General features: G+C 45.9%; 5 protein-coding genes across 10 annotated transcripts; 3 read left to right on the forward strand and 2 right to left on the reverse strand.

Moving 5' to 3' along the window:
• The first annotated feature begins 4653 nt into the window (after positions 1–4653).
• Positions 4654–7475, forward strand: LOC133899740 (probable adenylate kinase 7, mitochondrial). The gene is made up of 4 exons (XM_062340795.1): positions 4654–5139; positions 6247–6387; positions 6540–6776; positions 7032–7475. Exons 1-4 carry the CDS (start codon positions 4783–4785, stop codon positions 7182–7184), a joined length of 888 nt encoding a protein of 295 aa, XP_062196779.1. The 5' UTR covers positions 4654–4782; the 3' UTR covers positions 7185–7475.
• Positions 7476–9534: 2059 nt separating this feature from the next.
• On the forward strand, positions 9535–13598 carry LOC133898962 (COP9 signalosome complex subunit 3-like). Of its 2 annotated transcripts, none has more exons than XM_062339801.1 (11): positions 9535–9900; positions 10016–10137; positions 10252–10498; positions 10577–10634; positions 10714–10803; positions 11624–11689; positions 12165–12254; positions 12445–12603; positions 12679–12800; positions 13170–13242; positions 13325–13598. In XM_062339801.1, exons 1-11 carry the CDS (start codon positions 9713–9715, stop codon positions 13391–13393), a joined length of 1284 nt encoding a protein of 427 aa, XP_062195785.1. In that variant the 5' UTR covers positions 9535–9712; the 3' UTR covers positions 13394–13598. The 2 variants fall into 2 exon arrangements, with proteins under 2 accessions (XP_062195785.1, XP_062195786.1); XM_062339802.1 differs by having other exon boundaries at positions 9536–9900; positions 11627–11689.
• Positions 13599–14961: 1363 nt separating this feature from the next.
• Positions 14962–17745, forward strand: LOC133898963 (uncharacterized). Its single transcript, XM_062339803.1, has one exon. It carries the CDS (start codon positions 15072–15074, stop codon positions 15864–15866), a length of 795 nt encoding a protein of 264 aa, XP_062195787.1. The 5' UTR covers positions 14962–15071; the 3' UTR covers positions 15867–17745.
• A 1919-nt stretch (positions 17746–19664) lies between these two features.
• On the reverse strand, positions 19665–22505 carry LOC133899541 (uncharacterized). 5 transcript variants are annotated; one of them, XR_009906370.1, is made up of 4 exons: positions 21906–22505; positions 21619–21789; positions 20616–20726; positions 19665–20074 (listed from the first exon to the last, which is right to left on the reverse strand). XR_009906370.1 is itself a non-coding variant. In XM_062340534.1 (3 exons), exons 1-3 carry the CDS (start codon positions 22503–22505, stop codon positions 20679–20681), a joined length of 819 nt encoding a protein of 272 aa, XP_062196518.1. In that variant the 3' UTR covers positions 19665–20678. The 5 variants fall into 5 exon arrangements, 2 of the variants coding, with proteins under 2 accessions (XP_062196518.1, XP_062196517.1); XR_009906371.1 differs by having other exon boundaries at positions 19665–20126; XR_009906369.1 differs by having other exon boundaries at positions 19665–20131.
• Positions 22506–23791: 1286 nt separating this feature from the next.
• On the reverse strand, positions 23792–24694 carry LOC133899542 (photosystem II reaction center proteins PsbY, chloroplastic-like). Its single transcript, XM_062340535.1, has one exon. It carries the CDS (start codon positions 24517–24519, stop codon positions 23938–23940), a length of 582 nt encoding a protein of 193 aa, XP_062196519.1. The 5' UTR covers positions 24520–24694; the 3' UTR covers positions 23792–23937.
• Between the last annotated feature and the right edge of the window lie 801 nt (positions 24695–25495).

The raw sequence follows: 25495 nt of genomic DNA on the forward strand, positions 1-25495 counted from the left end.
TGAGATTCTTATGGTTCTTTGTGTGGTGGTTTAAAATTGAATGTCTCTCAATTTCAAAATCTACTCTTAGATTCTATTCATCTCAAATCCAATTCAAATTCAAATTCTTGGATTCAAATCATCTTCAAAAGTCTCGAGATCCAAGTCCAAATCATAAATCAAATATGTTTATTTGAGTTGACCCTAATCCAAAGTCAAAACTAAATTCAAATTCTCCAATTTAATTTATTCCAAAACTTTTTTTCTTTCTCTCTTTTTTTTTCTCCTTCTATTTTCTCCCGGGCCGATTTCCTCTCCTCTCTCTTTTTCGGCCCAGCAGCCGACCCAACTCTTTTCCTTTTCTCCCTCCCACGCGCCACACCCGGGCCATGCGCTCCTGCGCCGTCTTCCCCTTCGGGAAAAATCTCCCGACCGGCTCCCCATTCTTCGCTCTCTCTTCTCTCTCGCGCGCGCACACTCTCTCCTCCCATGCCCTGCACGAGCGACTTCCGCAACCCCCGCTCATGCTAGGCCAGCACAGGCAGCCCATACCCCGAAGAAAAAGGTGGGCGCCGGCCGCCATCTCACCATCGACGTCCTCGTGACGCCAGCACACGCACCGCGCTCCCCGTGCTCCCTCACCCGTCTATAAATAGCCCAGCCAGCCCTTCTCTCGCCCTTCTTCCCTATTTCGCCTCGCCACTGTGCTCTTGCCGTCGCTATTACCACCGTTGCGACCTCGCCGTCATCAATTCGCCGACCACGTGTTGCCGAGGAGCTTCAGGACCTTGCCGTCGTCCAATCGTCGAAAGCCCCATGGGAGCTCGCCCGAGCTAGTAGCCGAGCAGCGCCATCACCGCCTCTTCGACTTGTGGTCTTTGAAGTCGCGTTCGCACCCTCGCTGCTTGTGGCTTGGGCTTTTGCTTCCGTTATATGTTTTGATGGCCGCTAGACCATACTTGTAATATTCGGTATGGATTGTAAAACTTTTGTACCCAGAACCTTACTATTTACATACAAAATTTAACTGTGATACTACAATTGTTATACTATACGTATCAGCTACGTATTACAGGGACTGATACAGGAGGCGTAAAAGATCCCGATAGGGGGGGGGGGGTCTTACAGTGGCATTGCTAAGAGCGCGGCGGAGGAGTTCGAGTTCGACCACCACTGCCACCCTGGCGAGCTCAGCATCCCCTGCTATGAGTGAGACTTCACCGCGCTCGTGCGCAGCCTCAGCTAGCCTATCGGTCCGATGATCGTCGGCCGGTGGTCGTTTGTTCATTCTTCCTCGATCGCTCAGCTCCATTCTTAGCTCCATGTGTAGGTGATCAATGTAGCTGTCAGTGTATTGCTCATGAAGTTAAGCAACCTAAATCAGGTGTGCTGAACATGATGGCAAGAAACTTGCCAAGTTGATTGTGTCGTGTGACGTCTCACTCACAAGTCACAACGTTGGTCGTGGATTAGACGCAGGTCGAGCTAGATGGAAGGAAATTCTATAGGACTAAGTCTCATAGAAACATCCCTCTTGTACATGTCGTGTCATCCTCCTTCCTCTCAGTTGCATGTACCAGTCGTTAGATCAGAAAATGACAGTATGGATTATGATCGAATAAGATTTTTTTTATAAAAAGTTTTTGTAGAATTTACTTCTGAGCCAGATATGCCTGATTATTTTTTTCAAGCGGCCAAACGACCCCGGGACCGTCAGCCACCCTGCCGACGTAGAAGCCACTCCGCTTCCGGTGGACGTGCACGCCGATGGGCTTCACAGAAAGAGGCCGCACGTGATGGATGGCTATGTTTCGAAACTTTTGCAGCCGGGTGATGATCCCTACGATATTTGCCCTAGGTGCCGATGGGATCCAATCCCGTCGCTTGCCGCTTGGCTGGATAAGATATCAGACCATTGGTTGTCTTGCTCACTTACTCAAAGCATGTGCTGTCCAAAATTTAGGGCATGTTTGTTTCCAGCTGCTTTTGGCTTATGCTTCTGTCAGAAGCCCAGAAGCCAGAAGCCAGAACAAACGGGTTTGCTGAGAAGTGGCTTTTGGAGAAGCCAGAAGCTGCTTCTGAGGAAAATGAACTAGATGCTGAGAAGCTCGATGAGAGTGGCTTTTCTGAGAAGTTATGTGCTGAGAAGCCAAAAATTTATTGTAGAAGCCAACAACCTATTTCCAAAAGCAGCTTTTCAGAAAAACCAAAAGCACAGCTTTTCAGAAAAGCCAAAAGCAGATGCTCAAACAAACAGGCCCTTACTCTGTTTGAGCTTCTGCTATTAGTTTTCCTAAAGAGTTATGCTTTTGATTTGCTGAAAAGTTGTTTTTATATTTTAGATGTTGATTTTTACAACATATTTTTAGTTTCGTAACACGTTACTTTTAAAAAAGCTACTCTCAATTAGCTTTTCAACTTTTAGATTATTTCCTTATAAACCATTTCAACTTTTAGTTTATTTCCTAATAAACCACTTTTCAGCAAACTCGTTTATTTAGATTTCTAGCTTCTAAGCTTTCGATAGAAAAAAAAAACTAGAAATAGTTTTAGCTTCTTTAACACGTGACTTCTTAAAAAAAACTATTCTTAATTAGCTTTTTAATTTCTAATTTATTTTCTTAAAAATCACTTTTCAGCAAGTAGACTCCTGCGTTCCGAGCTTCCGATAGAAACAGAAGCCAATAACACATAGAAACAAACAGACCAAATGTCTCTCTTCTCATAAATCTGGTAAAAATCTAAAATTAGATAACATACATAAGCGTATTTATCAAAATAGACAATATATTATCGTATTTACAAATTTAACATCCGTATTCAGTGCATCATTTACTGAAAATAGATTTGCGGTACATCGTACGCTGAAAAACCTATATTCAGCACACTGTATGGCGAATACGGCACTGTAGCCTATATTCGACACACCGTGTGCTGAATATCGACCGTATTCGGCACACGGTGTGCCGAATACGGGCTATAGTGCCGTATTCTTCACACGGTGTACCAAATATGATCGTGTGCCGAATTAGTGACCGCACGTGTCGGTGATATAGGTACTAGGGGTTCCCGAATCCCGAGGCCAGGATAGCACAATGCCACATGGCACCTTCCCTCGGGGACCACCTCCCCGGGGGCCCAAGGGATGTCAAGTCCGGGAGGGGTGCTCGGGGTCAAGAACAGTTGGCCCCCGAGTACCCAGAGTGCTCCGAGGACCCGAGAAGAGCTAGGTCCGGGAGTGGGCACTCGAGGCTAAGTGCAGTTGGTCCCCGAGTACCCAGAGTGCTCCGAGGACTCGAGAATAGCCAGATCTGGGAGTGGACGCTCGGGGCCAAGAGCAGTTAGTCCCCGAGTACCTAGAGTTCCCTGAGGACTCGAGAAGAGCCAGGTCCGGGAGTGGGCGCTCGGGGCCAAGAGCAGTTGGTCTCCGAGTACCCGGAGTTCCCCGAGGACCTGAGAAGCCCCATGCCGGTGGACCCCGCAGGGACTCCACGATGATGTGTCAGTCAATGGGAGGCCCGATGCTGCATTTAATGGGGAGCGTGGACGGTCACATCCAACCACTCTCCCCCACGCCTGTCGTACTGAATACGTCAGTCCCTGCCACCGCCTGGCAGGAAGGCGTGTGCACATTTAATGCGGCGTGTCCCATCGCATGTTCCCTCGCGGAGCCCATAAAGAAAGACGACTCGACGATATCTTCGATGGGCTTGAGTCTTATCGCCTATCGCCCTGTTGCATTAGATCGTGTCAGACCTACTCTGACTAGACGGGCATGAGAGAGTACTATGAGACTGGCCGGTGGGCGCTCCTGCGCCTGCTAAAGTTGGGACGTGAAGACTGATGGGACCGTCCGAGGGATGTATTTTCAACCCTCTGCAATATCAACTGTAGACCCATAATGATTGCTTTCCATTTATTGTTTACGGGAACTTATGCCCTCGTTCTGGGCACTCCCTGGAGGGCCTCCCCCGGGTAGATAAAAGGGGGAGCACTTCATAGAGAGGGGACTTGAACACGGACCAAGGAAGACAGCAGATAGAACAGTAACAACTTGTAACACAGAGAAAAACGAGAGTGATAAAGATCTAGAAAAAGGCATTCAAAGAGTATTGATAATATACTAGACACACATAAGTATGGTATTACGCCTCAATACGGCCTGAACCTATCTAAACCTTTGGTGCATTCATTACTACTAGCCGACGATTATTCATCCCGCCTAAGTTCCACACGCATTAAACCCACGTACGAGGTAAATCCAGGACCAGTCCCCCGGCCGAATCTCAAAGGGGTCTCTCAGAATCTCCGCTTGCGGTGTTCATCCACCGACAGCACGGTAGGTAAATACCATATTCGGCACACGGTATACCAAATACGGTTGATATTCGGCACACGGTGTGCCGAATATGACTAGGCCTACGGTTTTTTTGACGTACAGTGTACCGAAATTATATTTTTATTAAATAATATACCGAATACGAATACTAAAATTGTAAATACGATAATATATTATCTATTTCAGCAAATACGCTCATATATATACAATCTAATTTTGAATTTTTACGCACAAATCTCGAAGCAAATCGAGATTGCGGATCACCGGAGGCGATCACAGTCCTCCGCTCTCTCTCGTCCTCGTATCCGCATGCAACTCCAACCCAGCCACCACCAACCACGATCTCGCCGCCCCACTTTTCCCATTTCCAAATACTCGTAAAAACTCAGCCACGACCTCCGCCCCCGCCCCCACCACGCGTTCGCCGCCAAAACCCTACGCGCAAACCCTAGCCGCCGCCAGCAATGGCCGCCCTCCTGCGGCTCGCCGGCGCCGCCCGATCCCTCTCCCGCCGCGCGCCCGCCCCGGCCCCGGCGCACCGGAGGCTTGCGGCCTCGGCGGCGGCCCTGGTCGAGGACTACTGGACCGACTGGGAGGATGAGGGGGAGGAGGACGCGCGGCGCAACGCGTCAGCGCCGGTCGCTGAGTCGGACCCCGCCGGCGGGGGGCCCAGGGGCGTGCAGTGGGTGGTCATGGGCCGCCCGGGGCCGCAGAAGCACGCCCACGCCGCGCGCCTCGCGGAGGTGCTTGACGTGCCGTACATCTCCATGGGGACGCTCGTCAGGCAGGAGCTCAACCCCGTGTCTCAGCTCTACAAGAAGGTTCGCGCTCGTTTCGCTCCCATTGCTCCCAAATCGAGTTGCTCCGCATTGACACCTCGAGTGATTTCGCGATCTCGGGGTCATACTCGCGTCCCTAGGTTGGATAGCTTGATTTGATCGATTCATTCATGTGTTCCGAGTCGCGTTTTGCCGCCAGGAGGATGATCTTTTTTCTCCGAGCAATTTCAGGATTTTTCTTTAGGCGTGTGCTGTGTTGTTAATCGAAGCCATTTCACACAACATTCCCCTAATTGATCACAAACTTGGCTGGATTTTTACGTCTTCCGGCCACTTTTTCGAGCGCTTCTGGAAATTTCTCGTGAAATATCTGTGGACTCTTATGATCCCTACGATATTTGCCTCAGGTTCCGCAAAGCCACAAACTTTTATTCTGGCCAGCCAATTCACTGAATTTTTCCTTATTTCCCACGAAGTATTCTGCAAATCAAGCATTTTCTGGAAATTTCTCGTGACATGTCTGTGGACTCTTATGATCCCTAAGATATTTGCCTCAGGTTCCGCAAAGACACAAAAACTTTTCTTCGGGCCAGCCAATTCACTGAATCTTTCCTTATTCCCCACGAAGTATTCTGCAAATCAAGCATTTTCTTCGCTGTGCACGATTAACTGTCTTTATTTAAAGGCCATAATTCGATGTTTTGGGGGGTTTGTACTGAATGATTGAATCTCATGATGCTAGGAAACGAGCGTGCCGGCCACTCCCCTTTGCGAATGGCTTCGGGGGCAGCCCCGTAATTTGCCTCTGTCCACACGATATTGGAGGTAGTTTGGGAAATTAGCATAGCTAGGGTTTCACGGAAGTTTGGAACATTCCATCCTAGCATCTTGTGGCGGCTGCATACGCAGCCTTCCCATTTTCGCCCTCCTGTGTAGCCTGCATATGTCAGGCTCTCTTCAGTCTCCTGTACGTTTATTTTAAATTGAACTATTTGTTCAAACTATTTGATAGTCTAATATGCAGCTGCTTAGGATCGTTCTCAAATTGAGCAAACATTGGTATTATCTTCCATGAATACTCTAAAAATGTAAGGAAATGTTTGGAGCTATTGGATTGGGCTGAGTTGGTTTTTCATTGCCTATGCACAGATTGCTAATTCGGTAAATGAAGGGAGGCTTGTACCGGAGGACATCATATTTGGATTGCTGACAAAGCGGCTTGAGGAGGGATACAACAAGGGTGAAACTGGATTCATTCTGGATGGGATCCCACGTACCCGTATGCAAGCTGTAAGTCCCCATTTACCTTGTATGCTTGAACAAAAAAGAGCATAATTACTTCCCGGCACCATGTAATCAGTGCAGTGAATGGGATGCCTTATTACTTCCAGTATGGTGAGTTGGTGACTGGTATCATATCTGATAATGTTCATATGTTTCAGGAGATTCTTGATGAGATTGTGGACATTGATTTGGTTCTGAATTTCAAATGTGCTGATGACTGTTTCATGAAGAAGCGGTCAAGGGGTGACATCTGTTCCCACTGTGGACAGCTCTTTGATGTCAGCAATTCGGCAACTACAAACTGTAGTCCCTGCCTTGGGAGTTATACATGGCCTGCTGGTGTTGTAGGCCTGGAAGACTCAAGGATGGAGAGGATGCGTACTTATGCTAAGCAGGTAATTTCACAATGAGCAAACTTTTTGAATCCTGTGGTTAGCATATCTCAAGCTCTCAGCTTTGCTTTGCACTAAATAATGTCTAGAACTTCACGTTCTCTATTGACTGCCGAAAAAATAATGTCTAGCTCCAACACTTTTTTGGGTTAAAAAAATGAATTCATAATTCTTAGACTTCATGGTGTGTGTTTTTTCATTATTATTGTTCTGACTGGCAAAGTTTGTGACCTCTAATATGAAACTTGCAATGTGCAGACCAAGCTGCTGGAAGATTACTACAAGAAGCAGAGAAAAATTCTGGAACTGAAGACATCAGCTCGCCCTGGGGAAACATGGCAGGGGCTTGTAGCTGCCCTGCACCTCCAGCATTTGGATGCACCCCCAACACCGCACAAACTCACCGTGTAAATATTGTTCCTGCTACGTCTGAGTAGAGTCTAAGGATCTGGATTTTGATCCTGCCTGCAGCATATCTAGTATACGTATGTTTGTGGGTTCTGACTTCCGAGGGAGTCAGTCGGCTATGTCGTTTTGTTCTCTGTTATAGATAAATGTAAGCGATTTTGCGGACGCGCTTATATGATTGTAACCGAGAGTTTTGGACTTGCAAGTGCAAGAGTACTCGCTTCTGTGGCTCCATTGTGCTGACTGATGTTTTGTGCTTCTGAGACATAGAATCGGTTGTGTGCACCATGTTAACATCGATTGTGTCCTGGAATCCTGATGAAGACATATGTGATGTTTTGTTTTACTTTTAGACTATGAAAATTCAGTCCAATATGTAGAATTTATGAAAGTTTTTTCTCACTAGATTGTGAAATTTTGTAGTATAAGATATTGCTTGTTTTTGTTTTGGATTGTCACAGCCTAGATTTTGTGGAGAAACCTGTTCCTAACAGATTGCGGATTGTGGGATTTTGTAGTATAATTTGACTTGTGGAGTGTGAGAATCGGTTTCTAGAATGTGAATGTTTGTTTTTACTTTTGCTTTTAGGCTAGAATCTATAATTAGAATTAAAAAACAAATATGATCTCATTTGGTTGATGGATCGTGACAATCACTTTTAGAGTTAGGATCCATAATCAAAATAAAAACAAACAGAGCCTTAAGTATATATCAACAATCCATGGCTGAATTTCATTCGTGTATTGAGTGGTAAGTCGGGTGAAGAGAAGGTGAGGAGCGAGTGCACAAGTTTGTATGAAAGCTGGGATATTATCTTGTGATCCGCCTCAGTAGCCAAACAGGCAAATACCATTTTTTTTTTTTTTTTGGGAAATGACATTCAACCAACCAAGTCAAAGTTGGGCCGATTTTTTTCATAATAAATTATAGTGTTTCCGAAAATTTAAAAGTAGTAATCCATGGCGCATAAGATAAGATGGCTAGTGATCTCCTTCCAACTTAACCAATGAATGAATCTGGTCAATTCAGTGAATCTGAGAACGCAAATAAATTCAGAGATGCTGCCGAAGGGCCTGATCGTATACGATTGGCTGGTCTACATTATCAATAGTGCAGATGAAATCCCCAAATCAATCGACGTCCAAGAGGCCACGGAAACCCCTAGCAAGGAGACCTAAACCCTAGGCAAATCCAAAACAATGGTCTTTTATGTTTGATAAATATTTACCGGTAGTATTTATTTTTATTCATATTCATTTATGATATTATCTATGGTCATATTTATATGAAAACTTGGTGAAGTTTGGTAACCGGGAAAAGAGAGGTAAGATAAGAAAAGAGAAATATATAGAGAATTAAAATAAAAAGTAGAGAAGAGATGAATGGCTAGATTAAATTTTCTAGATGTATCTGAACTCCTTTCTCCTTTTCACCTCCATCCAATCAGCACATAACGGTATTAGGATCCGCTTTTGGGTGAGCTTGTTTAGACCTGACATATTTTCGCTCATACGGTAGGAAGTAAATTTTATATAATCTTATTATACGAAAGATTCTATTTCTTATAATAATATATGTTCGCCTCTCTCCTATTTAAACGATCATTAAATTATAAAGAGAAAATATACGATTCACCATTGAATAACTACTAATTCTACAATTCGCCATCAAATAAATTCTATTTACTTCTATAACATCGAATAAATGCTTCAGTTCCATGAACAGTATCCGAGAATAAAAAAGGTCCCCAAAAAAATATATCGATTTTTGTGCATGCTCTATAATTCATAATTAACCCATTTTAACTGTATTCACCTAAAAATACTGTGTAAAATTCAAACTAAAATTTTTCAAAATGAGCTACTTTTGTAATACTGTGCATTACAAAGAACTAATTTTTTCACCGCGGGAGATAATTTTAGAAATTATTACATCACATTAGAGGAATATTAGTAAATTTTCTCAGATTTTTTGTAAATTTTTATGAGGCTTAAAAATTGCAAGAAGTTACAAAAGTAGTACATTTTGAAGAATTTTAGTTTGAATTATATACAGTATTTTTTAGGTGAATACAGTTAAAACGGGTTGATTATGAATTATAGAGCGTGCACAAAAATCGACATATTTTTGTAACTTTTTTTTATTCACAGGTACTGTTCATACTGTGCATGAACAGTGCAGTGGAGGGTAGTATCGGAAGCCGATGGCATATAAGGAACTGAAACATTTATTCGATGGTATAGAAGTAAACAGAATTTATTCGATGGTATATTGTAGAATCAGTATTTATTCGATAGCAAATCGTAGATTTCCTCAATTATAAAATAGATAATATCAAACTCACACCTTAACTGAGTAGAGTATTACAGAATTTGCTTACACTGCTGCACGCCTCTCCCCAAACCCAAACCCCACACCTCGGCGGAGGCGGAGGCGGAAGCGGAAGCGGAGGCGAGCGCGAAAACCCCACCCCTCGGCGGCGGTGGCGGTGGCAACGAAGGCGGGCACAACGGCGGCGGCAACGGCATTGATGGAGTCAGTGGAGGCCCTGGTGGCGCACATCCAGGGCCTCTCCGGCAGCCCGCAGGAGGTGGCGCACCTCCACAACCTCCTCAAGCAGGCGGACTGCGAGTCCCTGCGCGCACACTCCGCCGCCTTCGTCCAATTCCTCGCCCATCTCCAGCCCGAGACCCACTCCCTCGGCTACCTCTACCTCCTGTATTGCGCCTCCACCCCCTGGCCGAACCCTAATCAATCCCCTTCGAACCCATCGCTCCGCCCAATTCGAATCTCCTAACTTCCCCTTTGTTTGCGTGTTTCTTCTTCTCTGCAGGGAGGCGTTCGTGACTTCCACGGCCAATCTGATGGACCATGGCGGCAGGGACCTCCTCGTCACGGCGGCCGATTTCCTCACCGCATGCTCGGCGGACCAGATACGCCTGGCTCCCGATAAATGTGCGTGCTGTTTGATTGTCAGATCGAATCCAATTCCAATGCGCATTTTTTATGTTATGTTTTGTTTTGCGACAGGTTAAATTATCTCAAACCTGTACCTCTTTGTATTTGTAGTCCTGAATGTGTGTAGGGTGCTCAAGGATCAGGTCATGCAGCTCAACATGCCGATCAGAGGGATTGCCCCGCTGCGGGCGGCGGTCCGTAAGATCCAGGCTTCACCCGAGCAGCTGACCCCGGTCCACGCGGACTACCTCCTCCTGTGCCTGTTGGCAAAGCAGTACAAGGCTGGACTGAGCGTCCTAGAAGATGACATATTCGAAGTTGATCAGCCAAGGGACTTGTTCCTCTACTGCTACTATGGGTCTGGATCAAATGCGCTGCGTGGTATATGGTTTTTAGTCCATCTGATTTTTGCTTACTAGCTTGCCTTTTGTTGCAGAGGGATGATATATATTGGGCTGAAGAAGTTTCCTAAAGCATTGGAGCTTCTTCACAATGTGAGGCCTGGACCTATATCAGTATTCTGTTAGATGCTATGCTACTATTGTGTTTGATGCTTACTGAGTTATCTTCCAGGCTGTTACTGCCCCAATGTCATCGTTGAACGCAATTGCTGTGGAAGCTTACAAGAAGTATATCCTTGTTTCGCTCATTCAGAATGGACATGTACGTTTCCGCTTCACGTTCACTACTGCTGTCTACTCCTGACCTACTCTAGTACAGTTTTCAGGAAATTTTACTTGATGATCAGATATCAAGCTTATTCCCCACTAGAATTATGTGCAGTAGCAATGGCTAAATAAGACATAAAAGCGACACCGTTACGAACTGTATTTGTTGAGGACTTGAGGTAACAAGTTTGTTTCCTCCTAGCAGTAGTAATTAGCTGATCAGTTTAAGGTGAATGGATGCAGTGGTAACATTCTACTAGCAGTCTACTTCACTTATTGTAAGTCTATAGGCCAAATCGAAATACAATTAATAAATGTACCAAATCTAGTCTGATTTAAGATGTGGGAAAACTTAAGCAATCTAAAACCAATTTTAATTGGTGAATATATTAAACATATATTGTGCTGGTAGATCTATTGTTCAGTCACAAGGAAGCTGCAAATTGGTGCAAAAAGCAGTCAGAAACCAGAATTGATTTAGGGATTTGGGAATAAAACTCTGTTTTCGTAGATTCAGATATGCTTTCACTATATGTCTCTTCATGATGTGCTTGTTTCTCCCAATTGTTTAATTCTTGATTTTCAGTTTGACATAATGATACTAACATTTTTATTTGTTCCTTATTTTCTATAATTGCTGCTGTATACTTAGTTAACACCTGATGTTCTCTAGTGAGAGGAACCGAATATTCTGAATTTCACTGTGTTGATAGATCTGATATCTGATTTAAACTGTATTGTAACTTATATCTTAACATTCCATTGTAAATGTTGTGGTTATAAGTTGAATTGGCTAATACTGTGAATTTGTGTAGCAGGTCCCATCATTCCCGAAGTATACATCTTCAACTGCTCAAAGAAGTCTGAAAAATCACACCCAGGCATTATTCCACTGAGTTTTAATTTCAAAATCACCATTTGAATGAACTATGCTTTAATAGTAGTGAGTTGTTGGAATATTTGAATGCAATGTTGCAGTCAGTTGTCATGCCTATTTTTTCAATATTTTGTGTACTTTTTCTTATTTGATTTAGTTCTGATAAATGCTGATGACGGTTTCTTTGCATTAAAACTTAGGACGATGGTTAGCTTTTTATTTGTAGCAGATCATGCTTGATATTATGTGGTTACTTTTGCTTTTAATAATGAACTGTATTTTGAAAGTTGTAGAGACAATCAGTGCTCACATTTGTCTTCTTAAGATTGATCACTGGCACTGATGTCATGATGTAACCTATTTGGTAGATTTGTTATTATTAGCGATAGAAACTAACCCTTTTGATTTCCTGCACATCCTGTTTAGGTTGTCTAGAACTGTTACTATGTTGTATAATCTCCTTCGATTATCCTTTTCAGATTTATGTTGATCTGTCTACATGTTATGGCAATGGTCGCTACGTTGAATTAGAGTCATTCATCCTTTCAAATGCAGAGAGGTTTCAATCAGTGAGTATTTTTCTGCCTGCTTTGGCTACCATTCCGTACTGTTATCTTCTCTTTACATGCTACAGTAGCTGCTGCCTTGTTAGAAATTACTTGTTGCCTTTGTGTTAGATTCTATATGCTTTTTAAATTTAATTGGCAACGTAATGCATGTGTTGATTTCCCTGATTATCAACTCCCCTTCTTTTGGCAGGACAACAACCTAGGGCTGGTGAAGCAGGTGCTCTCCTCAATGTACAAACGAAACATCCAAAGGCTGACCCAGACTTACTTAACTCTTTCACTCGAAGATATTGCTAGATCTGCTCAACTTAACACACCAAAAGAAGCTGAGATGCACGTACTTCGCATGGTAGGTATCCTTTCTACAGACTGCTTGAATGAAGTAGCAAAAATATAGCGAATTTTGACTTCCCTACTGGTCCAGATCGAAGATGGAGAGATCCATGCAACCATAAATCAGAAGGATGGCATGGTCAGCTTTCATGAAGATCCTGAACAATATAAAAGTATTGAGATGGTGGAGCATATCGACTCTTCTATTCAGAGGTGTGAGCCTTATATTTACCACTCTTAATGTCTACAATGTTGCAACCTCAGATTTATGAAATTCATCCTAATTCTGGGCCTGTAGTTCAATTCTTGGCACCATGCACATTGTTCTAGCCTATCAGCAAAGAAGTTAGACATATAGTTGATACGATGGGTTAACCATGTAATGAAAAGTTCTCAGCAAAGGTTCTGTTGTTGTTATTGTTGATGCATGAAAGATCAAATGACCACCAAGTTGGTGTTCTTAAATTTCTGAGTGTATAAGAATATTGTATGGTGCCTAGGCTAACCATTGACTTAGAATTAGACATGGAGCACACACTATCAGAGTATCGAGACTGATTCATTCGATAATATGTTTCGCAGGTTGACAGCTTTGTCCAAGAAGTTGACTTCAATTGATGAGAACATCTCATGCGATCCTGCATATTTAATGAAGGTCAGTTTAGAGTTTGTGGCATGTTGCAGTTTTTACCTAGTCCCTGCCTTTTGTGGAGTGTTAAGTTTGGGAATTGATGCAGATTGGAAGGGAACGTGGTGCAAGATTCGACTATGACGATTTCGACTCAGTTCCACACAAGTATTTTTGAGATGGTCTGAGCCTCATGTGACTCGAAAGTACAATCGTCAAGCTAGCGGCCATTGCCTAAGGTTGCTAGCGGCCATTCCTTATGGTTGCTATTAGTTTAATCCATCTATCGCTATCGAAAATTGAAGCTGTAAATTCTGGTTTAAAGAATGGGACCGTTGCGATTTACAGATTTTTGGTTTAAGTATAAAAGATTTTCTATCAACTGAAGTCGAGCATCTTACTATATTCTGGAACATTTTCCTTGTTTGTGATGCAAGAATTTGTTCGGATTCGATGAGAATTGAATTGAATTGCCCTCTACGTGTAAAATCGCTGCATTCCAATCAGGCTTGTGAGTTTTTCGTTTGACAATTAGTTGGCCAAAACCCACTCCTCTCCGTTACAATGGCGATCGCTGCCGATTCCCCTCCCGAGGACGCGCCACTGCCGCCGCCGCCTCCTCGACGACGACGAGCCCCGCAAGAGGCCGCTTGATCTCGCTCTGCTACTCGTCGCCTCCGTCGCGGCAGGGAAGAAGGAACAGGTGTGGCGGCGCTGTGCAGCTGGGTGCGCTCTGGTGCACTTGACACTTTGATAGGCAGATGCTGGTTGTTGGCAGGTGTAGGAGACAAGCTGGATCAACCATGGATTTCATTCACATCAAGCCTACTAGTATATATATGTCTAGTTTTCTCGTAGTATTATAGTATTAATCAATCAACCACCAGTTTCAATGCCACAGCTCATGCACCGCACAAACAAGTGAGTGTACTGATTTTTGGACCATAGTTATGGATCATCTCATGTAGTTAAGTTTCTAGACACCAGACGATTCTCTCAAACAAACCAATCGAATTCTTGGATAGGTTTCAACTTCTTCACGATAAATGCAATTATAAATATATATTGTTTTGGATACCGATACGATCCTTAATATATAATCTTATTGTATCCCACCTATCTTAAATATATTGCATTTTGAATATTGATATGGTTTGTGCGAGCCAACAAGTAGCTGTAAAATTAATCAACCGCACACTTTGTACAGCGTTATATGTGTGTTTGGTTAACTGGACGATGCTTTATAGAATTGTATCATATAAATAAATTGAGTAGAATCATATTTGTTAAAAAAAATAGTTTATTAGTTGTATATGTCTGAATATGTTGAGCTGAGTTTCTATTTGGTTGATTAAATCTGAATCCGTATAAGTGGATGTAAATGTTGAGATTATTATTGGTTATTCACAAAATTGATTTTGTGATATTAACAAGTGGACTCTCGTGCATGGGCGGATATAGAGTCTGTATTCGTTGAACTAAAATAAAACTGTATATTTGCATCATCGAACCAGACAGGAACAATAAACATAGACTATCAAACCTTATTCTGAGATTATACGCATCTAACATATCAGACTAGGGGCCATAGTGATACTTGAATTAGTGGTAACACTTTTGTTTAAATGTTTGCATGTAGTTAAGGCACCAATTAAATACAGTAGTCCGTAAAAGGTAATGCATAGATTAATCAGAACGGAAAACAGGTTAACCGGCCGGGCCCACCTCCACGCTAAATTAGGGAGAGCACCGATCCAACCGCATTCCGTGTCCGGACAGCTCACGACGCGTCCGCACAGAACAAAACCACCGCACCGCCATGCGACCCCATTAACCACCACGCCATCGCCGCCGCCATGCCCGCCGAGGCGAAGGTCCCCCGCTCCGCCGCCCTCCCCGTCCGCCCTCTCCTCCTAGCTCTCCCTGTCCTCTCCCTTCTCCTCCTCCTCTACGTCTACTCCTCTTCCTCCTCCTCGCGCCCTGCCATCGACTCATCCACGGCAGCGCTGCCGCTCACCCCGTCCCCGCCGTCCCCGCACATCCGCATGCGCCGCGCGCGCTTCCGCTCCTACGACGACTACCTCCGCCACCAGCTCAACAAGACGCTCGACCCGCGCCTCCGCCGCGTCTGGGCCACCCGCGACTGGCGCCGCAAGGTGGACGCCTTCGCGCGCGCCTTCGCCCGCCTCCAGGCCGACGGCCTCCTTTCCAACGCGTCCCGCGCGCTCTGCGTCGGCGCGCGCCTGGGCCAGGAGGTCGCCGCGCTCCGCCAGGTCGGCGTGCGCGACTCCATCGGCATCGACCTCGCCCCGGCGCCGCCCCTCGTCGCCAGGGGCGACTTCCACGCGCAGCCCTTCGCCGACGCCACCTTCGACTTCGAGTTCTCCAACGTCTTCGACCACGCGCTCTACCCAGACCGCTTCGCCGCCGAGATCGAGCGCACGCTGCGGCCCGGCGGCGTCGCTGTGCTCCACGTCGCGGTGCACCGCCGCGGGGACAAGTACTCCGCCAACGACCTGCTGGACGTCGAGGGGCTCGTCGGTCTCTTCCGGCGGTCGGAGGTCGTCAGGATCTCCAAGGTCGACGCATTCGGCCTCGACACCGAGGTCATCCTCCGCAAGAAGAGGTCGCCCCCATCACCTGATCCCTAACCTAGCCATCCATTGATCCATGCATGCACCTCGATCGATCGATCAATTCTTCTCCAAATTAAACCAACCAACACCACACACGGTCCAATCTTGCCTTGCAAATTATTCAAAAAAAGAAAAAGTTGCGTTCTTTGTGCACCGATTTTTTTGGTCGATCGATGCGATTGATTTTCTATTGTAGGTAGGTAGCTGATGTTTTTTGGGTAGCAATGCATCCATCCACCCATTCTTGTTCTTGTACCAATTTGTAGAAAAAGAAATGAAATCATTTGCTTTCTCCCAAGAAAAGAAGTGTGAGGAAGGGAAGAATGATTAGGAATGGCACGCACTTTCCCTTCTTTTCTTGATCACCTTGTTCCTTGTTCTTCGCTTTTAAGACTTTTTGGAAAGATTCTTTGAACGATTTTGGCCGTGCATGCGCGTGCTGATACGTACTGTGGAGTAGCAGCTAGTAAAAATGTATACTTGGTTCACAAATGTATAGTAGAACGCTGCTGTTGCTTGTGGTGGGTAGTAAAAATGTATAATTGGTTCAAAAAAAAGTACAGTACTCCAGTAAAAATGTATAGGGGATCAGGACCGTTGGGAAAGGGGGCCATGGAAATGAGCAAGCGATTGGAACCTTGCAGGCATGCATGGACCATGTGTTTACAGAAACGGCAGAGCACTGTTTTGGTTGGAGCTTGGAAAGAGAGAAAGCTGGCCGAAAAGAGCCAATAGGGAAAGGTTAGTTTAGTTCCTGAATGAGGAACTGAATTATGCCAGAATTAACCTAGGTTACTGTAATAATTAACTCGATGGCATCGTATCAAAATGTAACTGAATGCCTGGTTCGAGTTGCTCTGTGTCTGAATTGGCATTGGTTAATGTAGCTACAAGTATTCATCCAGTCAAACATAGAAGTATTCATGAAATGGCAAAATGTGCTGCTACAAGTTACTCCTACCAATACATGCTTGCAGCAGACTTTTATGGAAAAGGCATCAGCAAGCAACCTTCTCCTTTTGAGGGGTAGAGCCCTAGAGAGAGAGATGCCTGCTCTGTTGTTGTAGTATCCTCTCCCAAGTGTGAGCAAGTTTCTAGAATCAGGAGTGCAAGGCATAATGCAGTTGCTTAACTAGCTAGCAGTTTAACACATAAATATATGCCACTGTCATGATTTGTTCTCCCTAAATATTTTAGTGATGTAGTAATTGTTGCAAAAAGATGATTTTTTAACATTTTTGTGGGCCTTTTCTATTGTGGACCGGTTGGCTCATTGCCCTTTGAGCAGCCCTGGCCCATGCGGTGAGGATTCTTGAGCTTTGGCTTGGAGCAGCTAGGGTAGACGATGGAAAATGAGAGGGAGCAGGGAAGAGAGCAGGCGGCGTCCTGGTGGTGGCGGCGTAACCACTCACCGATCCTGCTAGGATTCGTGGGGACTGGAGGGCGCAGCTGTAAGGATAAGTAGGCCGGCTTCTTCTACCTCCTGGTTCACCGATTTGGAAATCTCCTCCTCTCTCTTGCTTTCTCTTCGATTTAATCTTTTGGCTCTTGGGGTTCACCATCTGTTCTTGACCCGATTGGAGCTCAGGTTTATGGAGTGGTGATCTGGAACCGCAAGGGATTGGTGGAGGAGCTTTTGGTGGTTGGTGCTCGTCGGAGCTGTATTCGCCGAGGGTTGCCCGTACTTGCAGTTGTGATACACGTTGTATCTCCATCTTCCTCTCACCGGCAACAACTGGCGAGTGATCGGATTTCTAGGACAGCGGTTGTGAAGTCGTGCCTTGCCTAGATTATTGACTCATTTAATTGATTTTCACTATGAGTATTCCCCTTTCTATGTTCTGGACAGCAAGTTCATATTTATGGCTGCTCGATGATGATGAATATTTGTTGAGATTGAGCATGTTTCTGAGTACTCTAGCATAGGTCTGTGATGAATCTAGTTCTGTGATACAACAGCTTATACCTGGAGGTTGTTTCGGATGTATCTCGATTATGTTCCTGTACACCAAAATCCTTGTTGCCTTTGTAATCCAGTGCAATACGAAGTAGAAGAGGCTGAAATGTCATATATTTTGACACGAAGAAAATAAGGAACCTTAAGACCCATATCCGGTCTTTAAACTTGAGGTTAGGTCTTAATAAACAATAAAATATTATTTCTATACTTTTTTTTCTCACTCCTATTCACCACCTACCAACTAGCACCAACCAGAAATCTCGAGAAGAAATTTTATTTTTAAATAAGACATACCTTAGAGTTCATCTGAATCTTAAACAAAAAAATAAACAAAACTTAAACCAAACCAGCACGTACAGGACCTATCTTAAAGCTAGTTCCCTAACAAATGTCCCCATGGCCAGCCCACACAAGCTGCACGTAATTCGCACATCACATGCATGCACGTAGCAGAAAGGCTTTTCATTCACATGCACCACCCCACGATGTACGGTCGTATTGTCTCATTACAAGGTACTGTACATATCCCAGTATCACATGGACACAGTTCCCCTACGCTTTTACTGTTTACTGTGTGTTTTAACCTGCTAGGGATAACCTGTAAATCGTGGTAATTAAGTTCCGCGAATAACACCAGTAATAACGTATGGTTGAGTCCTAAGTGTATGTCTTATGTTGAGGTTGGAATAAAGATATTATTTATCTAAAAAGAAGTTAACACATGTAAATCCACGGTGGTTGCTCAAGTTGACTGTAAAACGCTGATGTTTGGACGAATAAAAATGGTTCTACAGCATAAAATTAAAACCACCCACCCCCACTCCCCTTTAATTTTCCGTAGAAGCTAGCTGTAATACTGCTACGTTGACAATTGATGAAATACAATCCATGAAGATGATTTTTTTTCAGCATGTCGCCCTTACAACGGAAGGTAGTTTAAAAATAAAAAATGTTACATTCTAATGCTCTCAAAATTCAAAACACTACCAAAATAATCATGAATTTTTTTAAAAAAATTATGTTGCAGAGGATGCTATCATTTAGCTCTCCAAATTTTTTAACTCAAATAATTACTTGTACAATGAGAAACGAAAATGACAAATTTAAGGATTCCTGAAATTTATCTTTTTTCCTATTGTACAAGTCATATTTTTATCTAAATTTTTTTGAAGTGTTAGATGATAGCATCCTATACACCACAAAAGTTTTTCAGAATTTTTCAACACTATTTTGATATTTTTTTGAATTTTGAAAGCATTGAAAAGCTGTTTTTTTTAAAAAAAACATGTTGTCTGTTGGAAGGACGACAAGGACCCTGTTGAAAGAGCGACATGTTCCTGTCACCCTTCAAACGGGAGACAACAGTATAGATTTGCAAAATTTCAAAACAGATACATATATTTGCAATTTTTGAATTTAAAATATAAAAAATAAGACCAAGAGAGTGTGAAAAGTTCAGAAATCGTGAGCTTAACTCAATCTATGTACACGGAGGCCCAAAAGGCCGTGGTTTTCTGCTTCAGTCAATGCACCTTAAACCCAAAATTCTAAGCTAGACTTTATATTAGAATATAAAAAAATAAAAAAATAAGACCAAGAGAGTGTGAAAAGTTCAGAAATCATGGGCTTAACTCAATCTACGTACACGGAAGCCCAAAAGGCCGTGGTTTTCTGCTTCAGTGAATGGACCGGGCCTGCTCTTCTCGTACTTCCAGTTCTCGACAGTAGCTAGTTCTGCAGTTTTTTCAAACAGATATCTATTTTTACACTTTTTATTTTCAAAATATAAAAATAAAAAAGCTCGGAGATGACAAGCTTTCTGTGTCGCGCGATTTCATCGTGACCCTTCTCACTCTGGCTGATCTGCACCAATTGGATTGGTTTGGAAAGCATGAATTCTACAGATATTCTACAGGATTTTTGCAGGAAACGATTCAGTTCATTTAGATATCAGACGAAATTCATTGGCCAAACAGAGCCTTAATCCTGTTACTTTTTACAGCAAAAGGTCAAAGGTAGTACACGGCCAAACTGCCAAACTGCCGCCCGGTGGTCCAAGACGCAGCCCTGTATAGGATCTCCGTGCCGACATCGACAGTTGGGCCAGGTCGCAGCCAGAAGGAACAAGACAACGATCTGCGCTCCAGAATCATACAGAAAGGTCCAGCTCTAGAACGGTTCACATGACTGAGAGTGCCTGTACCTGGCTCCAGCAGCAGCAGCACAACGGCATGGATCCATCCCTCCGGCCACTGCTGAATGCCTGAATACATTTGCAATTGCACGCCCAGGCTCAGTACCATTCACCAGCTTTACTGTTCTACAAGTTTCATATATTGTTGGTTACATTACAGTTGTTTTGCCATGGTGCAAACAGGCTCTGAAGAAGATGCACTATAGAAATGAAACTGCAGATATGAAGCATTTGATCTGTGCCAGAAGAAATATCTCTTGTTATATAAGATCAGAGAAACAGGGTCCATTTTTTCTGCTAATTCGATGGCTCAGACCTTGAAATCTCGAGCCCTTCCTAAGAGTCAAACCGAGTTGTTACCAACTCTGATGAACATTGCCCCTTTTGACAAATTAGAACCCATCCTCTGAAGAAATACATGATGCACCGGTGAACAGATTCACCATTCACCGACTTGCATTACTAGAGTGGACCGCATGATTCACTCTCAGTTCTGTTATTTCCATCCTATGAAACATATCATTCTACATTGCGTCTAAACCTGAAACTTGCAGCTTGTGCAGGGCAGACTGATACATCAATTGAAATTTGGATATGAAAGGCAACTAACCGGGTATGTACACGAGAAAGATAGATGCGTCCATCCTTGTGGCAACGGAAGAAGCCAAGGAGGCTATGCAGGCTGGAGCTCGCTCTCCCCGTTTTCCTTTATGAAACGGCCCTGCAATGCGGTAATGCGAGGAATGCAAGGTTTGGTGAGAACAGAATTCAATGACAAAAGGTGAAGCAGTTTTTTCTCTCGAGTAAGCGGGAGATCCGTGTATCATTACATTAAGATAGAAGAAAGATAAAAATAACCAAGTTGACCTAATTTATAAGAAGAATCAGGCTCGAAAACCTTACAACAGCACGGTTAAAAGGAACCAGCAGAAACCCCGAGACGACCACACGATATCGAAAAACAGAACGAGACCCACACCAGAGGTATAACCAGACATCAGATATGTCCAACCTAACTCAACTCACGCGCTAAACGACCAAATTATTGACGCACACACAACTCGGCCATGCGGAGTCCCGCTCCCACGCCACCGCAACTAGGCTGGCGAAGCCCTGCTCCCACGCCGCCACAACACAACCTCGATCGGCGGAGCCTAGCTCCCACACCGCACCTCACTGACACATAGATCGGCAGCGCGTCGCTTCGGAGGAGTGCTAACTGGAACTAACTGTTGTCGAGGAGTGCCACAGAGGCATGAAGAATCGCTGTGAGACGAAGATGTAGGAGTCAACCTACAAAGGAAAAAGACAAACACCGAAGAGCACGGTGAGCATTCGAGCTGACGCCTTAAGGAAGAGAGTGACGATGACGCCGTCGTCGCGCAACCGAAGAACCGGTCAAAGTTTTCACCCGGATGCAGTGCAAGGGAGAAGGGTTCGCCACAATGACACCTTAAGTAAAGAGATGACGCTCAAGGGCGCCAACGTTATCGGCTGGCACGCAACCGGGCGAGACTTCCGCCCGCGACTACTCCGCGATCACAGCAGCTCATGTCATGGCACTTTGACACATCGGCAATGGCGTATCAAGAGAAGAGTGGCGTCGTTGTCACCTTGAAGCGCGGCCGCTTGACGGCATTGACCCGGCGAACCTCGTACCGGATCCGCTTCGCGAACAGCCGGCTCCGCCGTTTCTCCTTGTACCGCCGCACCCTCTCCGCCCTCCCGGGCCTCGCCGCCGACGCTGCCGTGGCGTGCTGAGACGGCTCCACCTCCACGAGCACCTGCACAAACGGCGCCACCGTTGTCACAGCCTTGCCTCCAAGAGGCAAGAAGGCAAGAACTGTACGGGCAAGACCAGGAACCCCAAAGGCTGCTCTTTTGCTAGGAGCGGACTTACGTTGTCGAGCTCCGGCTCCGGCGTGGCGTGGCAGTCCCCGCCGCCGCCGATGTAGAGCGATCCGCGTTCCGCCCAGGCTGCCAGGATCTCCTCGTAGTCCAGCTTAAGCAGCAGCGAACGCGCTGAGGCGCCCGTGCTCGCCGCGGACGAGCACGGAGACGGCGATGTGGTGGTGGTCGTCGTCGTCGGCGAGGAGCTGCTGCTGCAGTACACCCACCGCTCCCTGCCCCGGAGCGCGCGGCGCGCCAGGTCCTCCTCCTCCGCGCCCGGGAACCTCGCCCTTCCGGATACGTCGTCCGGTGATGCGGACGGCGATTCGTTACCACCGGCGGAGGCGCCGAGGATGTCGGTGAGGGACGGCGCCGGCGAGGCCAAGAACAGGGTGGACGCCTCGTGATGCAGCGCGAACGGCTCAAGCTGCTGCTGTCCGCCTGCATCGCCACCCTCCTCCTGCTTCACTTCCGCCTCCTCCCACGGCGCCGGGGACTGCGGCAGCGTCCCCACCTCCGCCTTAATCAAGTGCCTGGTCAGGCTCAGATACTTCGTCTTCTTGGCCTTGGCCCGCGACCACCCGCGAGTCTTCCGCCGCCGGCTCGCCATCGTGCCTGACGCAACCTGAGGAGCCCTCGCTGCGAAATGGGGCGAGTGAAGCCGCCCGCGCGCGCACTGTTTGGAGGGAAAGCGAGAGATCTCCCGCGAACAGGCAAGGCAGGGTGGCAAAGGGGAGGACGCTTTTCCATGATCCCGCGCTGACGCGGCGGAGTCCCATTGGAGGGCTGGATTGTGGTGTCGCCTTTGTGTCGTACTCGAGGCCGAGGGGGAGGGTAAGGTACGAGGACTCGGGAGAAGAGGTGTTGAAGGCCATCACGGAGAAGAAGTGTGATGATGGAGGAGATGTGGTGGACCTTCACATCATCGCCGTTGGACAGCACGGGTGTGTTTATTGTCCTAATCTTTTCTAGCTTAATTTTGGTAAATATGTATAATCTTAGAAATAATTGTATTTAGTTGTCTGTATCTTTCAGTATCTCGATAGATACAAATATATGAGTTACTTAGTTCATCGAGATTAAGATCAGGTACTCAAACTATGCAGCGGAGAAGCAAAACATAAGTCCTTATAGCAACAGGTAATTTTTCAAATAATATTTCATTAAATAGCATTGTACAATGTACTATGTATGGCTTTTCATATGATTACTATGTGATTGTGGTAATCCTTTCCGGCTTTCCGGGAGATATTTGAGATGCAGCTGCATAGGTTACACATGGAGACTCATGCGTCTTGTCCAGGTGCAGCATGGCGGCGATGTGTTGTCTACTCTGTATCGGGTGCCGCCGCGGCGGCGGCAGGCCACAACGAGACGCTAGACGCTGCAGCTTTCAGCTGTGGTCCTGCAACGTATGCAATTCCATTCTATTCTATAAAATATTTTTTTCTCTATGATAATATATCTTTACTCTCTTTTTTTAACTTAACTATTAAATCATAGAATAAATAATATAAATAAGATCTTACAAGCTTTCTAAATAAGATCTTATAAAATTTACTTATAGCTCGCAGGAGCAGACGTGTCACGGGGATCTCCACCAAGGATGCCCAATTGCCCAATGCTCACTGCTCCGCTCGGGTCGGCTGGGCGGCCTTTGGAGCTTGGCGGCTTCAAACTGTGGAGTTTTTTTTTTTGTTAATAAAGCTCATATACAGTACTCCGTATTTCAGTGGAAACAGAGTTCATTGGCTGCTCAATATCTAAATGTTTGGAATGCATGGATTTCACAACAACATTAGAGAAGTTGCTTCCTATAAGAACGATATGAAATAGTAAATTTCAGTGTTGAAGGAGTAGAGGGGGATGTTCTCGATGGAGAGAGAGAGAGAGGAGGGAGAGAAAGAGCTGCATCTGTTCAAGAATGAGGATTGAAACACATGGTACGTAGACCACTTGTAGTTCTACCATCCTTACTACACGGACGCACACTGGCATACATGCATGCACACTCTTGACGCACGCACGCACGCATGGCGCGCTCAGTCGGATCGCATGCGGTTGAGCTGGTTGAGCGCCGGCTGCAGGATGTTGAACAGCACCCACCCGATGGCCGGCGCCACCACGATCAGCAGCAGCAGGCCCCGGTTGTCGTCGGCCGGAGCCGCCGCCGCCACCGCGGCGAGGTCCTGGACTGCGGAGGCCTCGGGCGCGCACGCCAAACCCGCCGCGCCGAGGCCCAGGCCCGCGATGAGCGCCTGGCTGCGCATGCGGTTCAGCTGGTTCAGCGCCGGCTGCAGGATGTTGTAGAGCACCCACCCGATGGCCGGCGCCACCACGATGAGCAGCAGCGTGCCCCGGTTGTCGCTGCCGGCGTCCGCCGCCACGTCGGCGATCTGCTGCGCCGCGAGCGCCGCGTCCGACGACGCCAGCGCCGAGAAGAAGGCTCCCGCCATGGCCGCGGCCGCCGGAGACGACACCGCCAGGACGCCCTTCTTGCCCGCGCCCTTCTGCAGGCTGCGCAGCGAGACGCTCTGCACCTTGTTGCTGCCGCAGGTGGACGGCGCCGACCGCGCCAGGATCTTGGCGGGCTTGAGCATGGCCATCGTGGCTATGGTCGCCATTGACGCTGCCTCCTTGCTGCTGGCCGCGTTCTTGCGAGAGCAGCGATGGCGACGGCTTTTCGCGGCTGGCGAGGTGTTGCGCGACGATGCGTGGCGAGCTTGGTGTTCTGCTGGCTGCGTGTTTCTAGAACCAGGGATGGGGCTTATCTGCGCGGGGTAGGAGGAGGGCAGTGTGCGCTCGAGAATGGCTGCCTTATCTTGCCGCGAGTTGCAAGGCCATTGGTCGGGAGGAACGGGGTGGGTCCCACATGAACACAAACGAGAAACATAGAATCTAGGATGCTCTAGAATGCTCTAGAATGTGCGAGAATCATTTGGAAAACTCTAACCACTCCTTCTCTCTTACATGCGTGAGGGAAGGGGCCCTGCTTGGGCGGAATAGGCCAAAAGACCGTTGAGCCTTAGCTCGGCCTAACCCAACCGGCCAAATAAAAGAAGAAAAAGAAAAGGTAAAAAAATGCACTGCAATTTAACAGAAAAACACTTATGCTTCTTGTAAATTTTAATAAATGTCCTTGTGCTTTATTTACGTATTGTATTTTTTTAGATGGTACAACAAGGACACATATAACCTACGTACTCCACACTCACACAATACGCACAAACACACATGCATGTCCAAACATACGCTAAAATAAGATTATGAGGTCTAAGGTCTCTACTGCGCGAAAATGCGTAGTACCACTGAACGTGTATGTGTGTATCATATTCTAACTTGAACTCAGTCAGACGCTCTGTAGAAAACCCCCGTGAGACGCGCACGGGTGTGTGTATGGTGTGACTAGCACATGGGCACGTGGCCCTACGGTAACTGTGGAAGCTATTGTATTTATATACCTCCTTTTACTAGCAAATGAAAGTAGCTTCTTTTGGCAACGGAAAAGCTTTTGACTTATAAATAGCTTGTCTCACCCATATGAAATTCCTTTTGCTATGAACTACATTCTACATAACGTGTGCCACTGTGTAATATACA

This window comes from Phragmites australis, chromosome 18 (genome assembly GCF_958298935.1).
Source record: "Phragmites australis chromosome 18, lpPhrAust1.1, whole genome shotgun sequence".
Classification (NCBI taxonomy): Eukaryota; Viridiplantae; Streptophyta; class Magnoliopsida; order Poales; family Poaceae; genus Phragmites; species Phragmites australis.

Excerpts from the sequence above, each read along its gene's own strand:
- LOC133899740 (XM_062340795.1), top strand. The coding sequence starts at position 4,783 with ATGGCCGCCCTCCTGCGGCTCGCCGGCGCCGCCCGATCCCTCTCCCGC. Across the intron at positions 5,140-6,246 it reads TGTCTCAGCTCTACAAGAAG|ATTGCTAATTCGGTAAATGA; the intron begins GTTCGCGCTCGT and ends GCCTATGCACAG. Across the intron at positions 6,388-6,539 it reads CACGTACCCGTATGCAAGCT|GAGATTCTTGATGAGATTGT; the intron begins GTAAGTCCCCAT and ends CATATGTTTCAG.
- LOC133898962 (XM_062339801.1), top strand. The coding sequence starts at position 9,713 with ATGGAGTCAGTGGAGGCCCTGGTGGCGCACATCCAGGGCCTCTCCGGC. Across the intron at positions 10,804-11,623 it reads CGCTCATTCAGAATGGACAT|CAGGTCCCATCATTCCCGAA; the intron begins GTACGTTTCCGC and ends GAATTTGTGTAG. Across the intron at positions 11,690-12,164 it reads GTCTGAAAAATCACACCCAG|ATTTATGTTGATCTGTCTAC; the intron begins GCATTATTCCAC and ends TATCCTTTTCAG.
- LOC133898963 (XM_062339803.1), top strand. The coding sequence starts at position 15,072 with ATGCCCGCCGAGGCGAAGGTCCCCCGCTCCGCCGCCCTCCCCGTCCGC.
- LOC133899541 (XM_062340533.1), bottom strand. The coding sequence starts at position 22,505 with ATGGCGAGCCGGCGGCGGAAGACTCGCGGGTGGTCGCGGGCCAAGGCC. Across the intron at positions 21,790-21,905 it reads CGGAGCCGGAGCTCGACAAC|GTGCTCGTGGAGGTGGAGCC; the intron begins GTAAGTCCGCTC and ends CCGTTTGTGCAG. Across the intron at positions 21,299-21,618 it reads TCAAGCGGCCGCGCTTCAAG|GTTGACTCCTACATCTTCGT; the intron begins GTGACAACGACG and ends TTTCCTTTGTAG.
- LOC133899542 (XM_062340535.1), bottom strand. The coding sequence starts at position 24,519 with ATGGCGACCATAGCCACGATGGCCATGCTCAAGCCCGCCAAGATCCTG.